The sequence below is a fragment of the Pinus tabuliformis genome, chromosome 9 (assembly GCF_031772625.1).
Source record: "Pinus tabuliformis cultivar Carrire ecotype Pingquan chromosome 9, CPIR1, whole genome shotgun sequence".
NCBI lineage: Eukaryota > Viridiplantae > Streptophyta > Pinopsida > Pinales > Pinaceae > Pinus > Pinus tabuliformis.
The window spans coordinates 1,863,054,938-1,863,076,580 of NC_142307.1; the positions used below are offsets into that span (position 1 = coordinate 1,863,054,938).

The 21,643-nt window shown below is 35.7% G+C and overlaps 1 protein-coding gene across 1 annotated transcript; it reads left to right on the forward strand.

Moving 5' to 3' along the window:
• The first annotated feature begins 18,608 nt into the window (after positions 1-18,608).
• Positions 18,609-20,787, forward strand: LOC149156322 (GDSL esterase/lipase At5g22810-like). The gene is made up of 5 exons (XM_089444721.1): positions 18,609-18,861; positions 19,410-19,540; positions 19,720-19,953; positions 20,047-20,302; positions 20,597-20,787. Exons 1-5 carry the CDS (start codon positions 18,609-18,611, stop codon positions 20,785-20,787), a joined length of 1,065 nt encoding a protein of 354 aa, XP_089300847.1.
• Positions 20,788-21,643: the final 856 nt, after the last annotated feature.

Sequence of the window (21,643 nt, forward strand, 5' to 3'; positions counted from 1 at the left end):
GCCTGGAGTTTGCAAGACTATTTTTGCAGTTGCTGAAACAATAAGAACGGCACGTAAATCTTGAAGTTTAAACAGTTGAGAATTGCATTCTAAATTTGACAAGCAACAGAGGAACCAGACTGATCACCGAGGAAGCTGCTGCACTGGATGGAATGCCCATAATCTAAAGACAGTATTATTGTAACAACGTTTGGTTGATGGGAAACTGATTTCCCTATTTTTGCATAATGGGTTAAAATAGAATTTATAATTTAAATCTTTTGTAATAGATGTCTCCTCTTTATAAAGAGGAGACATCTACGTTGGAGGGAGGAACAGACTGTGGAAAGAGGCTCAGTTGAAGGAACAGGACTAGAATCCTTTTTTTTGTAATATGGCATGTTGATGGATGAATAAAATTTTGTTCTGAACATATTTTTCTAGTTCTTGTCTCCTGGGGAATCTTGTGAGAAGGACAGGGCCCACCTTCATCACAAGATTCACCCATTATATTTTTGTAGTGTGTCAAGTGTGTCTTTAATTCATACCTTGTTAACAAGCACTGTTTACTGAATATTGTTTATAATACCTTTGTTGAAACTCTGTTTCTTTCTCAATTGATTATTGTTCAAAGTTAATTCATGAGTGTTTCACCGGTGATTAAGTTACAGAGTGAATTGGAAAGCTAGATAATCAGAGGCAGGTGCTGAAGATTCTCGCTCTGGGGATAGGGTCCTAATTCTCTATTACAGCATAGCCATTGTTTTCCTTTGCAGATTGATTCTTTTCCATTATATGACTCTTTGAATGAAATTAAGAATTCTTTGATAGTTATCTGCAATAGAGTGTATTTGTTGTAATTCAGAGTGGAGCTTCAGTTTGTTAAATTGAGGTGTGATTTGTTTGTACTACAACTTTTGTTGCTTTTAGAATTGAGTACATATAGTACGCAGTTGCCTTTAAAATAACAAGACTTCCCTGGGTTGACAATTTATGTAGCACTTTGTTGTTTAAACCAATAAGCGATTAAAGTGACCAACAATCCTCATCAATCAAAATAAACTCTCTGTCTTACCCTTCAGGAGGGCTCTCCTCATGCATCTTTTGCTTCCCTTTATCTCTTCCTTTCTGTTGCTGCCCAACCTGTACCTATTTAGCTGGAGAAGGAGGAAAAGCCCCTTCCACCCCCAGTGTAGATAGCATTTACCTATGGTCTAGTGAAGAAAACGAGACCCCTTCCACTCCTGGTAGAGATAATACTCACTTCGCAGCTACAAAGAGCATCCTACTGCCTTTTTCATAAGTAAAAAACACAGGAACCTCCTCTGTTTTATTTTCAGGCTCCTTTTGTTGCCCGGAAGTTTCACCTTCCTCTTGGGGATCTAAAAATATTTGAGGCCCCTTGAAGCACTCATGGTCAATGAGAGTTTCCCATGGCATTCCAAACTAAGTGAGCTAATGCAAAACAATAATTTTGATGATAGAAAAATGACAAATGCTATTGAGTTGCTGTGGATATGGTTTTCTCTTTGCAATCACTCCCATCCTCTCTATGTTTTTACATATGAAATAAGCGATGTTCATCATCCTGACCCTGGTGAAGTGCATAAACAATCTGATGTGCTAGGCATAAATTCTGGAGAACCTACCCTCACATGTAAAGTATTTGATGATAAGTTTCATGAGTGGAACATACCGGTCCTCCAGGAATTTAAAAGGAAACACCTTCCTAAGTTGTGAGGTACTTGGCCTTGATATAAGGCTCATAATGTTGATTACTAATATTTTTCCTTTTGTTCCACTTTTCCCCTACATCTGGAATTCTTATGGCGTCTGCAATGATAGTTGGTGAAAGCGTGAAGTTTACCCCAACAAGATGTACCATATTGTTATCCATGTTTTTCACAAACTGCCTTGCTAACTCATGGTGGAATTTCACCATCTCAACCATTTCAAAAAACTCAAAATAGGATTGATATCTGAAACATGTGGTGGCTAGTGGGCAAGCAAGGAGTTCACTCATGCTGATAGGTTCCTCCCTGATGATTTATCGACCTTTGTGAGGCTTCCTGGATTGCACATTTCTTTCTATTGAGCTATCACTAAGTGTGTCCTCTTCAAAATATGATTCACTACTTCTTTCCATGCTTGTCTCTATGAGAATAATGGATATGGTGATGATATGGTGAACAATGGATAATAGGTGGGAACAAAAGGTGAGTATGAATGGATTTTGTAAATGGAACAATTGTAATGAGATGAGGTAGGGGAATGAAGGGAAGGATTTGGGGAGCTAGGGTTTTGATTTATGAGGAACTTAGGGTTTAATAAAGGGGATTAGTTTCTTAGGGGAATAAGGAAAAGGAAAATAGAATCAAGGGGTAGTTTTAGTGCAATGAAGTTGGGAAAAGGGACAAAGGATGTTGGTTTTGCAATGATGTGAAAGTTTTGCAATGATGTGAAATAGAGTATGGAGGCAAGCTAGGGTTTGACCTTTAGGAAGAAAAAATCATGAACCAAACATGGAAAACCCTATTTAAGCTTAGGATATATGAACACTTACTTGTTAGGAGGTGAATGCAGCATTTGGGAGGATTTGAGATGAATTTGTGTGATTTTGAAGCCTCCCTAGCCAATGCGCGGCGCACTGAGCCCAATGCATAGCGCCTGCCTGATGCACAACACCAGTGTATTTTTACACTGGGAAAAGTTGCCTGATGCACAATGCCCCTCTGATGCGCAGCGCCAAGAAAACTTGCTGCAAATTTCAGGTTTTCTTCCTCCTTTGCTCAATCTTCCCTCAAAATGCGATTTTGGCTCTCCACTTGACGTTTTGCACAATGGAATGACTTGCTAGCATGAATTTGCTTTATATACCATACACTTTGATTTTTCTTTATTTCAAACCCACTTTTCTAAAGTCTTAGTCACTTTTATAAAAACTATGTTTTTTAGTTTGAAGTTTGACTTCTTTTTCTTGGCAATTTGATGGACTGATGTCTTGATGCTTTTTTTTTTTTGCAGTGGTAGGAGTTGGAAAGGAGACCAGGAACAACTGCTGAGTGCTTATTACATATAGAAACAATTAAATTACATGAAATTTTTACAAAAATGGAAAAACTATGTTTTTACCTCAAAACAATGTTTTGAGGTGAAAAAGATTTATTGAGCATATCAGAAGTAAACTTATGACTTTATGAACATTCATGTGCTTGCTGAACTCTTTATTTGAGCATGATTGACAAACCCTAATACCTAATGGGACTAAACCCTAGGACTAGTTATACATGAAATGAAACATGATGATTGTGAATGACTAAAAAAAAGTGTGTAAACAAGTCAGCAGGTGGATATCATGAGGGGAACTGACATGAAACCACTACCATCAGTTGATCCATGACCTAATGGAATGCAGCTGATTGAATGAGACAGCTAATATGCATGCAAAAGAGCAATTTAATCACCGATGGAAGTGTGAAGACACTGACACTAACATTAGGGTCCATCAAAAGTATGAAACATGGGTACTCCTTGGATGAGGAATTAAATTTTTCATCCAACAAGTACTCTCGCTCAAAATTTGAGTAAAACTTTAGTGAGATAAGTTGAAAAAGTATTTTTATTATTTTATTATTTTTTTATTTTTTTACTCCAAAAATGGTGAATCATCCCCCATGGTTGACATCATCATCTTCAATCCTATTGGTTCTTATAAATTTTATTTTAATAGTACATTTTTCTCAGGAGGCACATATTAGACCTGAAAAGTCCCCTAGTGGATCCCATTATGAGGCTGATTGATAAGATATGACAAAATAACCTATAACAAAGTCAAACATTAGGGATCCTTCCTAAGTTGCCTATTACTTTGGGAGGAAAGGTTGTCTATATCGATGTGATGGTAGTCCACAACCTTTTGGATTTTAATTTACTCCTTGGGTGTGACTATGTTTATTTCATGGGAGCTCTTGTCTCTTCACTTTTTCATGTCATGTGTTTCCCGCATGAAGGAAGAACCTTGACTATTGACCAGCTTTCGTTTGTTGGTCCTAATTTGACTCCCAATCAACCATCTTCCCTAAATGGTTCTTATATGCAAGTGGTATCTTACCTAAATGGTTCTTATATGCAAGTGGTATCTTCCCCACCATGGGTTAATTATGTAGCAACCTATCCCATTCACATACCTATTGATGAAGATGAGCCTTTCACTATCTACTCAACTTATTTCGACCTAGATCTAGTAGGTGATGTTGTGCATCATTTACTAGGGGAATTTGAGTCTGATATTTCCATTGGATCACTTGATATATATTTCTTCCATAACTTGGTTCTCCCATCTAATGAGAACCTCCTAGAAGCCATGGTCTCTCGAAGGCCGTGATTAGGATTGGACTAGAATTCTTTTTCTTGTGTCAAGCTTGTTAAAAAATCAATCAAGCTCTTATCAAGATAGTTCTTCTATTATGTCAACCTTGTTTAAAAATGAAATAGGTTCCTATGAGCATAGTTATTTTTCTTAGTCAATCTCGTTAAAAAATGAAACAAATCCCCTTTCAATTCAAGTTTTTGATCAGATCTCGTAAATTCCCAGTTGAGTCTTTCACTTGATCTCGTAAATAAGCCTTCATTCCATTCACCCAATAACTAGTAGCCTACTTAGGTGAATGAAATGAAGCTTGGGGGGCATTTACCTCGAATTGAGTCATTATGTTGGGGGCATGCAAACTTATTTGAAGCATAGTTTCCCATGTTTCAAGCTTATGTAAGAATGAAACCATTCCCATTTTAGCCCTCGTGGTTTCCTTTTTTATTAGCCTATTTTTCCAGATGAGCCTTGGTCTTCTCATGCCATCGTCACCATTTGCTTGGCTGATCATACACTTTCACTTGGTTATTTTACCCTTTACTTAGGAACCAATGTGATGAGTGGTCTTATTAAACAACCTCTTAACCTCTATGTGATTTGAGCAGTTCCATCATGACTGGAACCAGTTTCTACCCTTAATACCACTCGTTCCTCCAAGCGAAGTCCTCTTTCAGCTCTTTTCAGACTCCCAAAAAATGAAAAGATCATCGAGAAATTACCTTTTCAAACTCGTAAAACTAAATGAAAAGACATCTACTCAGTATAAGTTTACCCATTTTCTAGACTGAGGTAGACTAACTACAAAAAAGGAATACCTTAGTCAGACATGGATAAAAGGTTCAACCTTCTATATTATTTTCTACCTTTTTGGACCTAAGGGACTACCTACGAAAATGAACATCTAAAGTTTTCTTTTCGCGTGTTTTTCAAACTCTCTAAACATGAAAAAGAAGTCAATTTTTCACCCTTGCTGGACTCTTTAAAACATCAAGCAGATGGTATCTATCTTGTTTGACTTCATCTCATTGATTCACATGGTTAGACTCGTACATTAGTTGGTCATGTGAATGAGATAGAAGACCCTGAATCTAGTTTCCACCATCCCAGTTGTGATTTCAATATTATACAGATATCACTATGTATGACAGGTATGATCATACTGACAGTCATCGAGTCATGGCTCCACCATTAGTCATCAGTGGACATGTCTTTTGATCATTATACATATAATGCTTGCTTATGTGTTGAGTATGGTTATGCCTCCCTCAGCAAAAGGATGTCATGATGTAAATGTTTTGTAACAGAAGCCGATCTCGCTGGTTGTTCTTGACCACAACTTGTCACAAGGTAAAGCACTTCAGTCATCAGTCATCATCTCTGACTTTGCACTTTAGGGGGCACTCTATTATAGGTTATTTTGTCACATCTTATCAATCAGCCTCCTTATGGGATCATTCACATCATATTCCCCCTTTATATCATCATTTCACAAATCCCTATGCATGAATCTCTCACTCCCCACAGTTTTTGCCCTAAAATGCATTGTCTGAGCCATTTTTAGGACCAACACACCATGGTCTCTTGGTGGACAACATTCACCTATAGGTTTCTCCACTGTGGCCGGCATTGATCACCTATATGTTTCTCTCCTTTGCACTTGTGTTGGTTCTAGAAATTCGAGAGAAAGAGAGGGAAGCCTGAAAACTCCATTTCCATAAGCTTCCAGGATCTATTGTAACCATTTACCTCAGATAAAACTTTCAAATTCTATCCTATTCTACCTTGGAGTTTCCATCCCTAATCCTTAGATCTCATCCTCCTATCAAGAGTGGATCTCAATCCCAAGGTTGTTAAAAGGATAAGAAATCCCAACTTACCTCACTTCTATATATATTTACAGCCTTCCATATACAAGGGGTTGGATTTTGGAGAGTGATTTTACCCTTAGTTGTTGTTGTGAGAGTTATCATTTCATGCATTTGTGGTGATTGGAGGTGCACTTTGTGACAAAGGAAGGACAAGTCAATAACTTGGAGGAGCTATTCTACAAGATTAACACTTATTTATGGTTGTAACTCACTCCATTTATATCATTACAAAGAGTTATTTGTTTTCCTATATGTGATGTCGTTATTTCATGTATTTCATTACCATGTTGATATGTTGAATAAAGTATATAGATGATGCTACATAAATCTCGTAGTTTCTTGGCTTGTGTTATTTGGTTGTGCAGGTTTTAAATTTGGCAGCTTGAGTTAGGATTGGAGAATTCAAGACAAAGATGGAGTGAAACATATGATAGATTCCAAGTAGGTTTCATCCCTTCCTCTACTTACTTTAAGGAAAACATTGGGTCCTTTGTCTTTCTATTGCTCTAGGTTATCTATGTCTTTCTATTGCATGTAAATAGGAAGATGATATCCTGCTAGTCAACTCCAATCAAAGGAAGTGACCAGAATACTTGGAGCGAGTGTCGTGGGAATGGGAGAATTGCCCCCTTGTGCTATGGGAAAGGGATAACTACTCTCCAGTGTTGTGGGAGCATGAGGATTCCCCCCCTGTGCCATGGGAATGGGAAAACTATCCCCCGGTTCATTGGAACCTGAAGAAATGAGAAGAACCTGAGCGGTATGAAGTTCACTCCCTGCGGGAAAGGTACAATCAACTGATGGTAGAATTGAGTCAAAAATTTTCTAAACCAATGGTTTGTTAGGAACGGACTCATGGAATTCACATTCATAGAGAGCGGGGTTGATTGGATTCAGATTCTGATCAATCACTTCATCAACTAGTGAAGGATTGGGAGAAATATTTTGATAACCAACTTGAAGATGTGGTTGAGAAGTTGTAAGGTTTTCCAACACTTTTGAGGCTTCATCCATATCAGGAAAAAGGTGAATAGGATGATTCCCTTCACATAGCTTACAGGGAAATCTGGCTTTTCCCTCTTTCCCATGGACCTTACTATTGCTAGTTGAGGGTTTGTCACCAACATTATCTAAAAAAGTTGAAAACAAAGGTCAATGTGAGCCTGTGGACCAAAATTATAATACCTTGGGAATACCAGGACAATCTCCAAGAAGGTGGCCACCCTTACATAACATGCAAGGGAATTTAACTTCACGGGGCTGATTGAAAGATTTCTCAAAATCAATCACATAGGTAGAAATGGTTTCTTGGTTGTCCCCCTACTTATTTTTCCTCTTTTTAATCTTCTTTTTCTTCTTCTTCTTATCCACCTAGTTACTAACTTGCAGGCTTTCACCAAAAGAAGAGGAAGAAGATCGAACAACTGAATAAGGAAAAGGTTCAAATTTAGGATAAACTTGAGGTTGATATTGTTTAGGTGGAAGAGAACTTGGTTTAGAAGTAGTTTGGACATTCGGAACCATAGGGGTTGAAAATAACCAAACTGGAAAACGAATGGTAAATTCGGGAAGGGGCAATGTTTCCATATAAGGAACAGGATTTTGTCATAGGGGTTCCCTTGATTGGTAGACTCTAGAATTTTTTCCATTAGTCTCAACCTAAGATCAACTAAGGAGTTATTCCATGGGAAGGATGTTGTTCCGTGGTCAATTAATTCATTTTAAAAATTAAAGACACAAACAAAACAAAGGGGTAACTAGGCATAAAGGTTTACCAAGCAACTGTGAATTGCAATATACACCTTGAACCAAGGACTTAACATATGTGCAGGAAATATCCCTGAATGTTGTGTTCATTGTATCACGGTATACAAGGCGGACGACTCAGTTACCTATGGATGGATAGAAACCTATAGGGGACTCCCAAAATATACTCGACAGTACGTGGGAGTGTAGTCTGTAGTAGTGTTGTCTAATGTGTAACCGTTCGATGAGAGCATTCCCATATACTTATCATGCGTGGAGCATCATCCGATATACCCAAAGGTACATGGAGAACAATCCTATACACTTACATACATGGAACAACATATCACCCCCGGATTGTAAAGTTGGCAAACAATGACAACTCCTACGTGGAGAACGATCCTGTACACTTACATACATGGAATGACATATCACCCCCAGATTGTAAGGTTGGCAAACAATGAAAACTCCTTCATTTAACGACACCATAACACATCGCTAGCCTAGACCTCTAGGTGATTTTGTTAATGTTACAAATTCTCCTTAGGTTGATTCAGTAAATTTTAAGTTGATCTTGAATTAAGTTTCAGTTTCAAGGCTCAAAACTCAATGTCAGCTTAACACATCTGTTGTACTCCTATACCAATAGGTGTCATATTTCATGATTGACTGGTTGGGCTCTATAATATGTTCATCCTTTCCTTGCTTAAAGGTTTCCATATTATAAAAAAAAATCAAAAGATGCAAAAATGTAAGGAGGGTATGCGCTAAAAGAAAAATCAAAGGGAAAAAATAATAAAATGGTCAAAAGAAAAAAAGGAAGAAATGAACCCCAAACAAAGAAAGACCGGGAAAGTGTGCAAGTCTAAATGCCACTACTATTTCATTTTTGCAAATAAAGCATTGTGTGCAGCTTGTTAACTCATGCCATAATTGATGAATGGCCAAACAGCTCAATCTTGGCTAGTTCATGTTTGAATTTCCTGTTTTAGAGATAGAGAATAAAATATGTCCAAACTATTTAATCTTGGCAGATAAGTAGATAGGTAGAGAAACAAAGGAGCTCAATAATTTAATCTGAACCCTTGGAAGTAATAAGGTTAGACTTAGATAGGCTTACCATGCAAAGAAAAGAAAAGTTGATAAGGGTTTGCCAGTCTAAGTGCACCCAAGAAAGAAGAAAAAATGCTAGGCCAAGTAGGTAGGGTAGGTAGATGGTGTTGTGAAAACATACTTGTGATTGATTTTGTCTCTAAAAAGTGTGTTAATCTTATCTCTATCACAAATGCAAGGAAAATATTTTGATGCAGCTCAAGCGAGGCAGATTTCATAACTAATTTCCCTTCATGTCCTTTCCCCAAATCATTTACTAATTTCCCCCAGAGATATTAAGATCTGCTTAATATCACTAAGCCACTCATTCCATTTCATCATTGCCTAAGTGAATTCCCATTTTACTTAGAAAACTACATTATATCACCTCAAAAAACCCCTTTCTTTCCCAAGCCTAAGTTTATAACTTAGCGCTCGATTCGTTTTTCATATTAACTTTAACTTTATTATTTAAATCTCGCCCCATTACCCTTTCCCGTATTACATTAATATATTAAAATCCCTGCAATATTAATATTCCCGCTCCCCGGTTAGCTATAACCATAGTCACTATACAAAAGGGATTAAAGGTTTATTTGAAACCTTTTAATAACCTAAACCCTGCTCACTATAATGGGATTAATTAACCTCTGGTTAATTAAATAACCAACCACCCCGCGAACCAATAAAAACAACCCCGATGCATTAACAACATTGTTTTATTGTGTCGAACCCACACATTAACCTCCGCCATCTCCAACGATCGTCCACCGTCAGATCTCCGCTCCATCATCTAACGGTCCATAATCGTATTGCGACCCCCTCCACTGCCGAGCTTTAACTCCCGGGGAACCGGCGGTATTGCCCCCGTACCACTTCCATGCGTCATTCCGCCAGCCTGCTCACTCCCTCCCGGCTCGAAACCACCTAGCCCCAAAAGCGGTGTGTGCGAAACCACTTACCACCATCCACCATCCCCTTGCTGACATCATCCGCTGACGTCCGCTGACCTTCTGCTGATGTCACCCACTATATCACCGCCACGTCATCCGCCACGTACCCCCGCTGACGTCATCCGTCCTTCAAATCAAAAATTGCCGCCAAGCTTCATTTTGTCAATAAAAGGGTAAAAATATCATTTTTTCTATGTTTTTCTGTATATCGCGCTCCAAGCATAAAAGCAAACAAAATCAAACATTCCAGGTTCAAACTGCCTCTGACTAGAAAGGGCTACACCGACGGGCTCACGACCATTCAAACTACAACATGCAGTGTTCCTTTGAAAACACAGGTACCTTTTCCAGATATCTCCAGACAAATTGGCTATCAGTGCATCATTTACCATGGTTTCTTAGCAAATCTCTACAGAACTCAACATACCAGCCATGGAGATATCCATAGCCGCATTGTTGTCCTTGGAAAAAGGGAAATTTTAGGTGAAATATCAGGCAGCGGTAAGCAGGGGTTGGTTCAGCATTAAAGAGCATCAAAACAAGTCAAAGAGTATCAATTTAGAATTAAAGTGTATCAGATCAGAATTGAATGTAGCATTTAAGACAAACAGTCGGCGCAAAGTTACTACAGAAGACAGCTACAAGCCAAACACTAAAGGCCTGCCTCCAGCACAACATCAGTTATCTTTCTCAAGTCGCTTCTATGTTACTTGTAAACTATTTTAGTTGAAAAATAGATATTATCTCATAGTTGTGATGAGATATAGGTTTTACATAGTCTGTTGTATAAATACCCCCTCCATTAGGGTCTTGGAGAGGTTGGGTGTGTGTGGATTTCCTAGACTCTGTTGTAATATTGAACTTTGGAATAAAGAGCTGTTGGAACCAACTGTTGTCTGGCCTACTGGATGAAGAATTGAAGTAGAGGACTTGTCACAGAATTCTTAAATCAACCTCTGGATCAATAAGTCTGATATATCTTGTGTTTTACAGTTTTCTTGTTTACTATATCAATCTATGTTTCATAATTTGAATGGTAAAGAAAAAGGTTAATATCAGAATTTTCTTGATCGCACTCTGTATTTAGTCTTTATTGTTCTCTATGTTTTCTTCAAAATTAGAATAAACAATGGATTCTTAATTGCTCCTGTTTCTTGGTTCTTTCATGTTGATTATTTGGTAAATAATTCTTAACTGCTCTTTGTCAATAATCATCCATTATCCCTCTTCAATATATTGAAGGATTCTTAATTTCCCTTCACCCATTTGAGCCCATTCCATCTGTTTCAATCCTTCATTTGTTCCCTATTTGACTACCTTGCTCTGTGAAGCCATCCTCTGTTAAGAAACCAAATCCAGAAAGCTTGTTTCATTTGACTCCATCATGCCCAATGGACTGAACTCTTCAATTTTACCTCTCTGTTCTATTGAATCTCACCAACAAACCTCAAAACAAAACCTTTGAACTTCATAACTAGCCTAACACCTTCAGAAACAGAGCTAAATCAAAAAGAGAGAGCCCTCTCTAGATACAGATTGGCTAGATTCTGTATCTAAAAGATTGGTCTATGGTTGCCTCAGTCGTATTCCCTTTCTTACAACTTTTGGGAACAACCTGAGTGATAACAACACTTATGATGAAACTAATATGACAAAAGTGACTCTTTTCATTTTCCTTTTAATAATGAAAGGCCTAACTAAATAGGGGGAGAATAAATTAATCAACAATGCAAAAAATAAGTGATGCAGCAATCAATCTCTATAACATCACTTTTCCAATCAAAATCAAATCCCTATATGCAATGCATGATGCATAAGATTTTTCTATTGGATTCCATTTAATTTTCAGATGAAAACTAAGATATTTTCCTGATCATTGATAAAATAAGCAATTCAAAATGATGACTGAAACACGAATTATTTCAAGAACTCTATGATCAAACAATTTAGTTTGCTAATGACCTAATGACAAGAACAAAGGAAAATCTAAACAAATTCTTATCAAAGTCGTTCAAAAACAAAAGCAAACCAAATGGAGGCTTATGAGAGACCAAGACACACTAAAGTACATAAGGAGGACCAACTAGAACAAAGTTAATCAAAGAGAAAATCACAAAAAGGAAATTTGTTGCATCAAATCGGGATCATAGCAGGTGTTGAAAGGGCTAGGGTGCACTACAACACATGTGGATAGAAGGCTAGGGTGCACTGCAACACCCTATCTCTATACGAGAGGGTGCGGTGATCAAGGAAAGCCAAGTTCCGACACAAAAAATGCAAGTAAATATAAATGAAAGGTCTTCCTAGGTCTGGTCTTGGCTGGTTAAAGCAAGAAAGCTCTATCAAGGAGGTAATCAAACACAATGAACAAAGAAACAACCACTACAATACACTGATCCCCAGTAGAGTCACCAACTTGTTATGCGAGATTTACGATTGCGGACAAAAGTATCTCCCCTAGGTTTGGTGGTTAACCTAGAACAACAGAAAAACAAAGGACCCAATTTTTTCCTTAAAGTAAGTAGAGGAAGGGATGAAACCTACTTGGAATCTACCGTATGTTTCACTTCCTTCATGTATATGGTTCATTCAACCATCATATCCTCATACTTGTACATGTACCTTCAACACCCCCCCCCCCCCCCCGCTTCACCATCTTCATCAACCTAGGTTTTCTCAATTCACTCATAACCATGCTTTGGGTTTTGTCATCTTACCCTCAACCATGCTCTCAATGCTCCTACATCACACTCTTAAGGAACAACAACACTTTATATGACTCCCCATCCAAATGTTCCCTATCTCTCACGAACTTCATCACATCACACCTAGTAGTTTCAAATTACCACATACTTACACTTACAAAGTGATTTTCATATTGTCATGAACTACATCAGCATATAGATGCCTCATCAGGCTTATGTCACAACTGACTCAGCCAAATTCAATGACTCCAAGCATGGAGATACCAAGTACATACATTCTTATGGTTCACTACATCAAGCTAAACATGACACTATAGACTTGCTACAATGTGTGACACATTATAATATGATCATGTGTTAGTTTTATTATTCTTCACACTTTTTCTTATATTTGTACACATTTTTTCTCCAACCAATACTATTTTATTCCATAGCGTTGACATATGTCTTCCTTGGAACAAAATCCAAATATCTCTCTATTATATCGAGGACCTCTATCCTCCTTGTAGAAAGCTCATCATTCCTCTCCTAAAATTCAACCTGCAACCAACACTTGGTTTTTTCAAGTGAGAATAATATAGCACACGTTTACCTAAAAAGGTGTCCAAGCTCCTCCCTTGATCTAAAGAATTGTTGTTTTGTACTGGCTAGAAATCAAACATACCACTGATACCTCAAATTGACAAGGAACCTTTGGGGCCTAACATTAATTGACCATGAAGTTTGCTTAATTAACAAACTTATGGGCCTACTTTGATCTACTGAGATACATGGGTGTCACCTGATGTACTTGTCAGTTATCTAGATAATTATTATGGATATCGGATGTAACCATATCAAGCTTACATTCTCTATACCTGCCAATCAAGTCTTATGGTGCACTGCTCGACAAATAATTCGCGAAGAAAAATATCATAGTTAGGATACCCTTTTAGCAACAAAAATTCTTACTTTAAAGACATAACAATGATCTTACATAACCAGACATTGCAGGATTACTACATACATCAGCAAGAGATAATGACACAGTCACATGAATACAATCTTCCTCTGAAGTAGCTTACAATGTGGGAAATTTGGTCCAAATATTTAGCATCTTCATTCAATGAATGTCTTAGATCTCCATGTTTTACCTATCATTTTTTAGAGTTGTGAATCTAACAAAAAAATCTATATCTATATTGATTTAACTAGGCTCAATAAGGCCTTATAATTTTACTCATGATTCCAAGGCATAGAAAAAAAATTAAAAGACATTTAAAAAAAAAGAAATAAATCAATCAATCATCTTTGCCCATGGTAAGCTTTATCAATTAAAACTTTAAACACTAATTAAAGACCAATCACACCCAGTCAACAATAATAAACCCCAGTCTGATGTCCATAATGGTATCTCTCAATGTTTTCACATGAGTTTGAAACCTTAAATTTCTCTACTCTTCAATGGTACCTTTATTGGTAATTATTGGTGTCCATGATCACTCTCACAGTAGGACCTGAGTCCAATTACAAAATATGATAGATGTCCATGGCCTTGTGTCACTACATACATGCTCCAACAGTAATTTGTGCCATAATATCCTCATCCCACGAAAAAAAATTTCCTGCCTTCGAAATATTTTTCATTTTTGTAATCAATCAAATGGATAGTGATTCCTCCAAAGATGTTCAACTTGGGAACATCTGGCATGAAATTTTTGTTGAATTCACCTTTCGCCATAACTAGAAACCCTTCGAGGTACTTCTCAAAATTATCCAAAGAACACCTTACAATGACATGCCATTTTTTTGTCTCTTGACAAAATCTTGTGGACTCCAAGGACTCGTAAATCTACAGCTAAATATTAAGTCTTCTAGCATATTTTTCCTAGTAGGAAATAAAATTGTTCCTAGTAAGAAACATAAGGTATTCATCCATATTAGGTATGATAGGAAGCTTGGAGAATTTCTTGTCACCTTGCAACATCGCCCAATCGTACATCTAGTATTTCCACAAGGATGCCATGCAACGATATTGCTTAAGAATGAGACTACAAATTCTAAGGTCTACAATGCATGCTACAACAACTAACTGAGAGGGCCCAACGTTGACTATTATAACTTATTCACCCCCATTTTCATTGAATGATTTGTTGTGTTCCTTTTTCCCAAGTTCCTTGGAGAACTGTTCGTTATCTGTTGGTCTCCATTAATCAACCACGTGATGGAATTCTCCATATTATTTACTATAATAGACAAATTACCATACACTTTATCTTTGTTATAACTTTCTGCCTTAAACTAATCCAAAAACGCACTGCTACAATCAATGCAACACTGATGATATTCAAAATATATATACCTTGGCACCTTTTGTCAAATGGTGGCTCCTCCTCACACATATTTTAGCATTCATTACAACACCAAACATCAACATAATAGGTGGAAAGGCAAATTATTTTCACACTATAACAAACAAGTAAACCATTTATTCTCCATATTGGGTCCTTAGACATAAGGGAGTTAAACCCAATTCCACTCTAATACCATATTAATATTTCTTAAGCACACTTGTATTAATCAAATATTGTTACAATATAAATACTCGAATGTTTTCTCAAGATAGAGAAATTACTTGATCATACAATAAGCTAGTTTAGAAAATCTCTCAACCTCACACCAATATAGGGATCTATTAAATGGATAATATCTATCAACCTAATTAGATCTAACAACCTCTTAAAGACTAGGAACAAACTCCTTTACTTAAAAAGCATCACACTTAAGACAAATAGGAGTTATAACTCTAACATGACATGATTTTATGAAAATGATAAAACAAGATGAATTCTCTTTATTTTTGAGGTTATAGGTTATAAAATTCTTTATCTTTATCCACTAGCCTCTAGAGATCATAGTATTCAAAACCAGTTGGTTTGAACCAGAAATCAATCAAATTGACTAATTCATTAGCTAACGGGGATGAACCGGTTGAAAAACTTGGTTGGGCTGATTTGCGTGCTAAGGTTTTCCATTAACCTGCCATAAACCAATCAGTTTATGAAAAAACTAGTCGATTTTTCCATAAACCAATTGATTACATCATAAACTGCTTGGTTCATTACTAGCTTGGCTGAAAACCCAATATGATTGTGTTTTTTTCTTTTCTAAGTAGTTTTGAGAGAAACTAGTGGCAATTTACCTCCAAAAACAACCCCTCCAAGCCTTTAAAAGGATGTATCCCCTCTCATTTTCCTCACACATATCAAACCTAGCAATGTTGGCAATCAATGGTAATGTTAAATTATTGAAGTAAAAGTGACATTTCCTTTATCTTTCATTTTCGTCATTTTACTTAAATTTTTAACATTACCATGGAATGACTAAGGATGTTTGAGACTGGTTTCAACCTTATTGGATTTCATATGGAGAAACTACATTTTTAGATATCACTCAAAATTCAAAAGACTTAATGGTTTTCATGATTTCAAGATTTAGGAGATTGCAATGTTTCCAATTGATTATTTCATGTGTTAGGGTATGAGATTGGCATCTGATCAAGATCATGAAGTCATTTAAGTACCTTGATGTTGGTGGCATTGATTATTGAACTTTGTTGATGTTGGTAGTATTGCTTGTTGAAATCCTCTACCATGGCCTTAACAAAAATGTACCCTTCACTAAAAGGAAAACATTTGGTTAGGCATGCTATGCTTTTTCTACCATATTATAAGGTTGAGGAGATGAACCCTTCACTCAAAACAAAATCATTGGTTAGACATGTTAAACTTTTTCAATTTATACCATATACAAGGTTGAGCAATCCAAGCCTAAATATTTTGAGCTAGATGATATTTATGTAGCTCTTGTTGATGATCCCATTTCTAGTAGTGTTGAATCAATGATGAGTTTCATGAGTGATTATGTTTAGCAATGTTTTGTAGTTTTGATGTCTAGTTTTGTTGCTACTACTACTACTACTGAGGTTGCAGAGGGTCTGAGGAGTCCTTAGGCTATGAGCAATATGATGTTTATGTAGCTTAGGTTGACGATCCTATGTCTAGTAGTGGTGATGAGTTTGATCATGATGAGGAGTGATCATGTTGACCACTGATACATAGACTTTTGTAGGCCACTGGCCCCATAACTTGTAGTATTTTTTTGGACTCTAGAGGTCATTTACAACCTCATTAATTATGTCTTTTGTTGTTGATATGTATTGCACTTGGTGTCATTTTGATATATTCAACTTTACATGGTAGATGAACAAACATTTTATATTTTGTCTGTATTGGTTTGGAATCATGGTGTTAAATCTTAAAAATAGTTTTTTCATTAAAAAATAATTAGTTTATGTGTTGTTTTCAAGATTCTTTCATTGAGATCTTAGCAGTCAAGTTTTCACTGATTTGATAAGTGAACTGATCCCGTAAGTTTTTATTCTGGTTTTGAATACTATGCTAGAGATACTTAATCTCAAACTTAACACACACACACACACATATATGTTTTATTAATCTGAAAATTGAAATATTATATTTCTTATTCCAATTTTGTATTTGGACGTATACATTTTAATTATGTTAAACTTTAAAAAGGTACCTCCATGTTTAATAAAATTGTTTTTCTTTTTTTTAATTATTATTATTTTAATTTTTTTGTTTACTAAGTTGTGTGAGTACAAAAATGACTACCCGTTTAACCTTTGGCTTGAGAAACTGTGACTTAGGGACATCTAAGCCGTCAAAATCACCACAATTGGCCTAGGCCACACTAACCCTTAACATCACTAGTTTTTGCGCGATGATTTTCAAATTGACGAGCTTTATATTAAAGAGTACCTTAACAATACACCCAATCATTATATATTCTATACCCCATAACTTATTATTATTTTATTTTTCTCTATATATAATTATTTTAAATAAAAAATAAATTATATATCATCTATTCACAAATTAAAAATTTTATAAAACAATAAAATTAACACTACAATATTTTATTTATAAATAATATTAAAATAATTTTCATAATTATTATTTTTTAATGTTAATCATCAACCGATTCCATCCCTGTTCCATTTAAAGTGAGCACCCAAGGAATTCGGCGCAAAATATTCCGGCTATGCTTAAGGAACGAGCCTGACATTGGATTTGAGATGTGTGAACCATCAAACTTTTGCATTTCCACCACAAAATTAGGTTGACTATAACACCATCCATGTGAGGCTTCATGGCTTTGGAGCAATAAGGTAACAGTACGATCGTAACAATGTGTGGATGTGTTGGATGTTTTGTTTTTTTCAAAAAATAAAAAAAAAGTTGTGGATGTGTAGTGGCCACGTCTCATTGATACCGAAGGCATCGATCAATTTGTGTCTTTTGTCAATAAATTTGAGCCGACCATTTTTGGGATTCTATTAAGATGAAAGGGTTGAAATAATATTGATAACAACCACAAGATTGGAACCCGTTATCGGAAAAGACTGAAACAAGCTTATACAGAGACTGCGCAACAAGCGTGTACAAAGTGAACATAATATGAAAAGGATTGAACCTAATAAGAATTTAATAAAAGTTGTAAATTGGAACCTCTAAATTGACTAAACTGCCACACTTAATAAACCAACCTGGCGCTACCGACACTCAGACCAGCTATGAAATTTTAACGCTTAATAAACCAGCCTGGCACGACGGACACTCATACCAACCATGAAATTTTAACGCTTAATAAACCAACCTGGCACTACGGACACTCATACCAACTATGAAATTTTAACATGTTCATATAACACGTTTCAACGTGACTCAGAGTTCTCTACTTGGACAGATTATGCATCACCAATTGGTCCTGAAATCATGATTTAAGCAGTTTCTTCTGAGCTATTCTGTTGAGCATTTCGGAAGCAATAGAAATAATGGAACGGTTTGCCAAAATTGGTATTGTAACGTGTCTGCTGGCATTATTGCCTCTGAACGCAGCACAGACTAGCCCCAGAAAACCACTAGTGTCAGCTGCGTACATATTTGGAGATTCCACTGTAGATCCTGGCAACAATGATGGACTTGCAACGATTTTCAAAGCCAACTTTCCTCCATATGGGAGAGATCTTGCGGATCGTAAACCTACTGGTCGATTTACTAATGGAAAATTAGTAACAGATATATTATGTATGACTCGAAGTAAAACTTAGTAACCTGTACACTAAATTCATATGATAGTAACATAAATTCTATTACAGATTGTCTTAAATCAACACTACAGCAATGAAGCTTTAGACTGACACTGTTCTAAATATTTTGAAATGTAAATTGATCCTACTTGATAGTTTCGTTTTAATGTTGGAATTAGGAAGGGAAAGTATATATTATCTTAAAGTTTCCAGGGTTTTGGATATCTAGTGATTTGGTGTTTTCTAAGTTAATGTATTTTTAATGTGAAGTTATTTATTCAATTTTTTATTGGTCTTGGATAGAGGGTGATTTCTGAAAGTTTTGGATAGACCGTGATTCTTAACATTTTGTTAAGACATTCTTTGATATGATATCACCCATTCCATTTCCCATCTTAATCAAAATTATATATTAGACATTTTTTATGCAGTCATTACCAAAATTCCTAAAGATATACACCAACAAATTATTAGAATAATGCTCTTCTAAATATTTTTGAAATGCTTGTTAATGCTGCTATCGTTAACCATTTCAACTGTGTACAGCTGGTCTAGCAGGTCTTCCTGAGTTACTGCCCGCATATCTGGATCCCCAATTCCAAGGAAAACAAATGCTTACAGGCGCCAGCTTCGCTTCTGCTGCAGCTGGATACTATGATTCTACCTCTCTCTCTCTTGTTAGTATATCTTTTTTTCTTAAACTAATTGCCCAACAAACTCATTTCAGAAATTTAATTCCTAGATCTATAATTTTCACCTTTAACATGTGCATCTTTTTTCTTGAACTAATTACCAAACAAACTCATTTCAGATATTTAATTTCCAGATCTATAATTTTCAACTTTAACATGTGCAGAATGTTCTAACTTTGGGGCAACAAGTGGAGTATTTCAGGGAGTATAAAGGCCGGATTGAGAATATGGTTGGCGCTTTTAATGCCACCAAGATAATATCAGGAGGCCTGTTTGGGATAAGCATGGGAACTAATGACTTCGCTCTTAATTATTATATGAATCCTATTCTAAGTGAAGAATACAGTGTAACGCAGTTCCAGGATCTTCTGTTACATTCTCTTTCGGAATTTATACAGGTGATCCATAGTTTCGTCAATGCAATTATAAATGGTGATGTTAGGCATTTATTGGGTTTATATTAAATCACCGTTGAAATGCGTGTGTGACAGAGTATATACACCGAGGGTGCACGCAGACTTGCTGTCATTGGCCTGCCTCCTTTTGGCTGTTTACCTTCACAAATAACCATGCATAACTTGATGGGTAACACCTGCATTGACGAGTATAATGATGTCGCTGTTTCTTTTAATCAGAAGATTGTATTATTATTAGAGGCGTTGAAGCCCAGATTTCCTGGCCTTACAATGATTTATATTCACATATATGACAAGTTGTTTGACATTATACAGCATCCCGGTGCATATGGTAATATTCTGTATCTCGGGTCGCTTGCCTTCATCGTAACCTAATTTCTTTATTAACTAAGTTTTTTTAATATGGTTTAGCCTAATATGTTTTTTCATTTTATAAAAATAAAATGTATATCTACATTTTTAGTAGGTCTAATTCTGATACTAAGTACCTTGTTTTTCTGAGAGGTCATGGATTAAATCTCTTTCCTTCTAGTTTGACCGGCAGATAGATCCTTCGAATCGATCTACCTGGATACTTATAAATTTGTCCAAATTTGACAGTGTAATGTGTTGTTTCTGGTTGCAGGGTTTGAACAAACTAGGACAGGTTGCTGTGGAACGGGTTTGATAGAGACAGCGTATATGTGCAACTCGGAAACTCCAACCTGTCCGGATGCATCCAAATATGTGTTCTGGGATTCAGTCCATCCAACAAGCCATGTTTACGCGATCCTCACCCAAACCATATTTTCACAAGTTCTTCCGCTTATCAGCTAACGCCACTGCGTCTGTTACGTCCACTATTCATTAATCTGCAGGGAATCGTAAAACTGTAATAATATTTACTGTGCCAACGTCCAACTAAGTTATGGAATGGGTTTTGGTTCCTCAAATATTATTCATATTTTTCCTTCCTTCTAAATTGTTGATTTAGAACCGGATAATAAATCTAAGTCCAGTTTCAAAATTATGGGCATTTAAAGACGGTCCATACTTTCTTAAAGCAATGGTGTAGCATTTTAAAATTTAGAGCTTAAAATTTAAGATATTAAAATTTAGAGCTTGATTATATTGGAGGCAGATATTTGTCGGTGTTGTTTTTTTTCCAAACATAATTATGTGGTTAAGATTATTATATATTTTTAAATATTATTGGGTAATTTTAAAAATTAATCAAAAAAATTTATCAATAAAGATAGTATAAAAAATTCAATAAAGATAGTATATAATTTTTTATACTGGTAGAGTAAATTGTAATTATTATTTAATTTACAGATAATTATAAGATTAAATGAAATTGAAAATCATATATAATTTTGTATATTTGTTTTTGGGTTCAAATGTTTTGACTCTTAATAATTTTTAAATTTTTGAAAGTTATTGGTAAATTTTATTAAAGTTGTGATAAATTAAATATTAAATTTATTTTTCAGAAATTGAAATTAATTTTTATTTTTTTTTTTTTAAATTTGAATTTCTAATTTTTGATTGATTCATGACTAGTTTTATGCCGTTTAAAATCAATTTGTTAAAATTAAAAATTGTTTCAAAAAAAACCAATAATGGAAATATCCAAAAAAATTAAATATATGGATTTTCCCATAATTAATATTTTCTTTCTATTCATTATCAT

Excerpts from the sequence above, each read along its gene's own strand:
- LOC149156322 (XM_089444721.1), top strand. The coding sequence starts at position 18,609 with ATGGAACGGTTTGCCAAAATTGGTATTGTAACGTGTCTGCTGGCATTA. Across the intron at positions 18,862-19,409 it reads ATTAGTAACAGATATATTAT|CTGGTCTAGCAGGTCTTCCT; the intron begins GTATGACTCGAA and ends AACTGTGTACAG. Across the intron at positions 19,541-19,719 it reads ATTCTACCTCTCTCTCTCTT|AATGTTCTAACTTTGGGGCA; the intron begins GTTAGTATATCT and ends TAACATGTGCAG.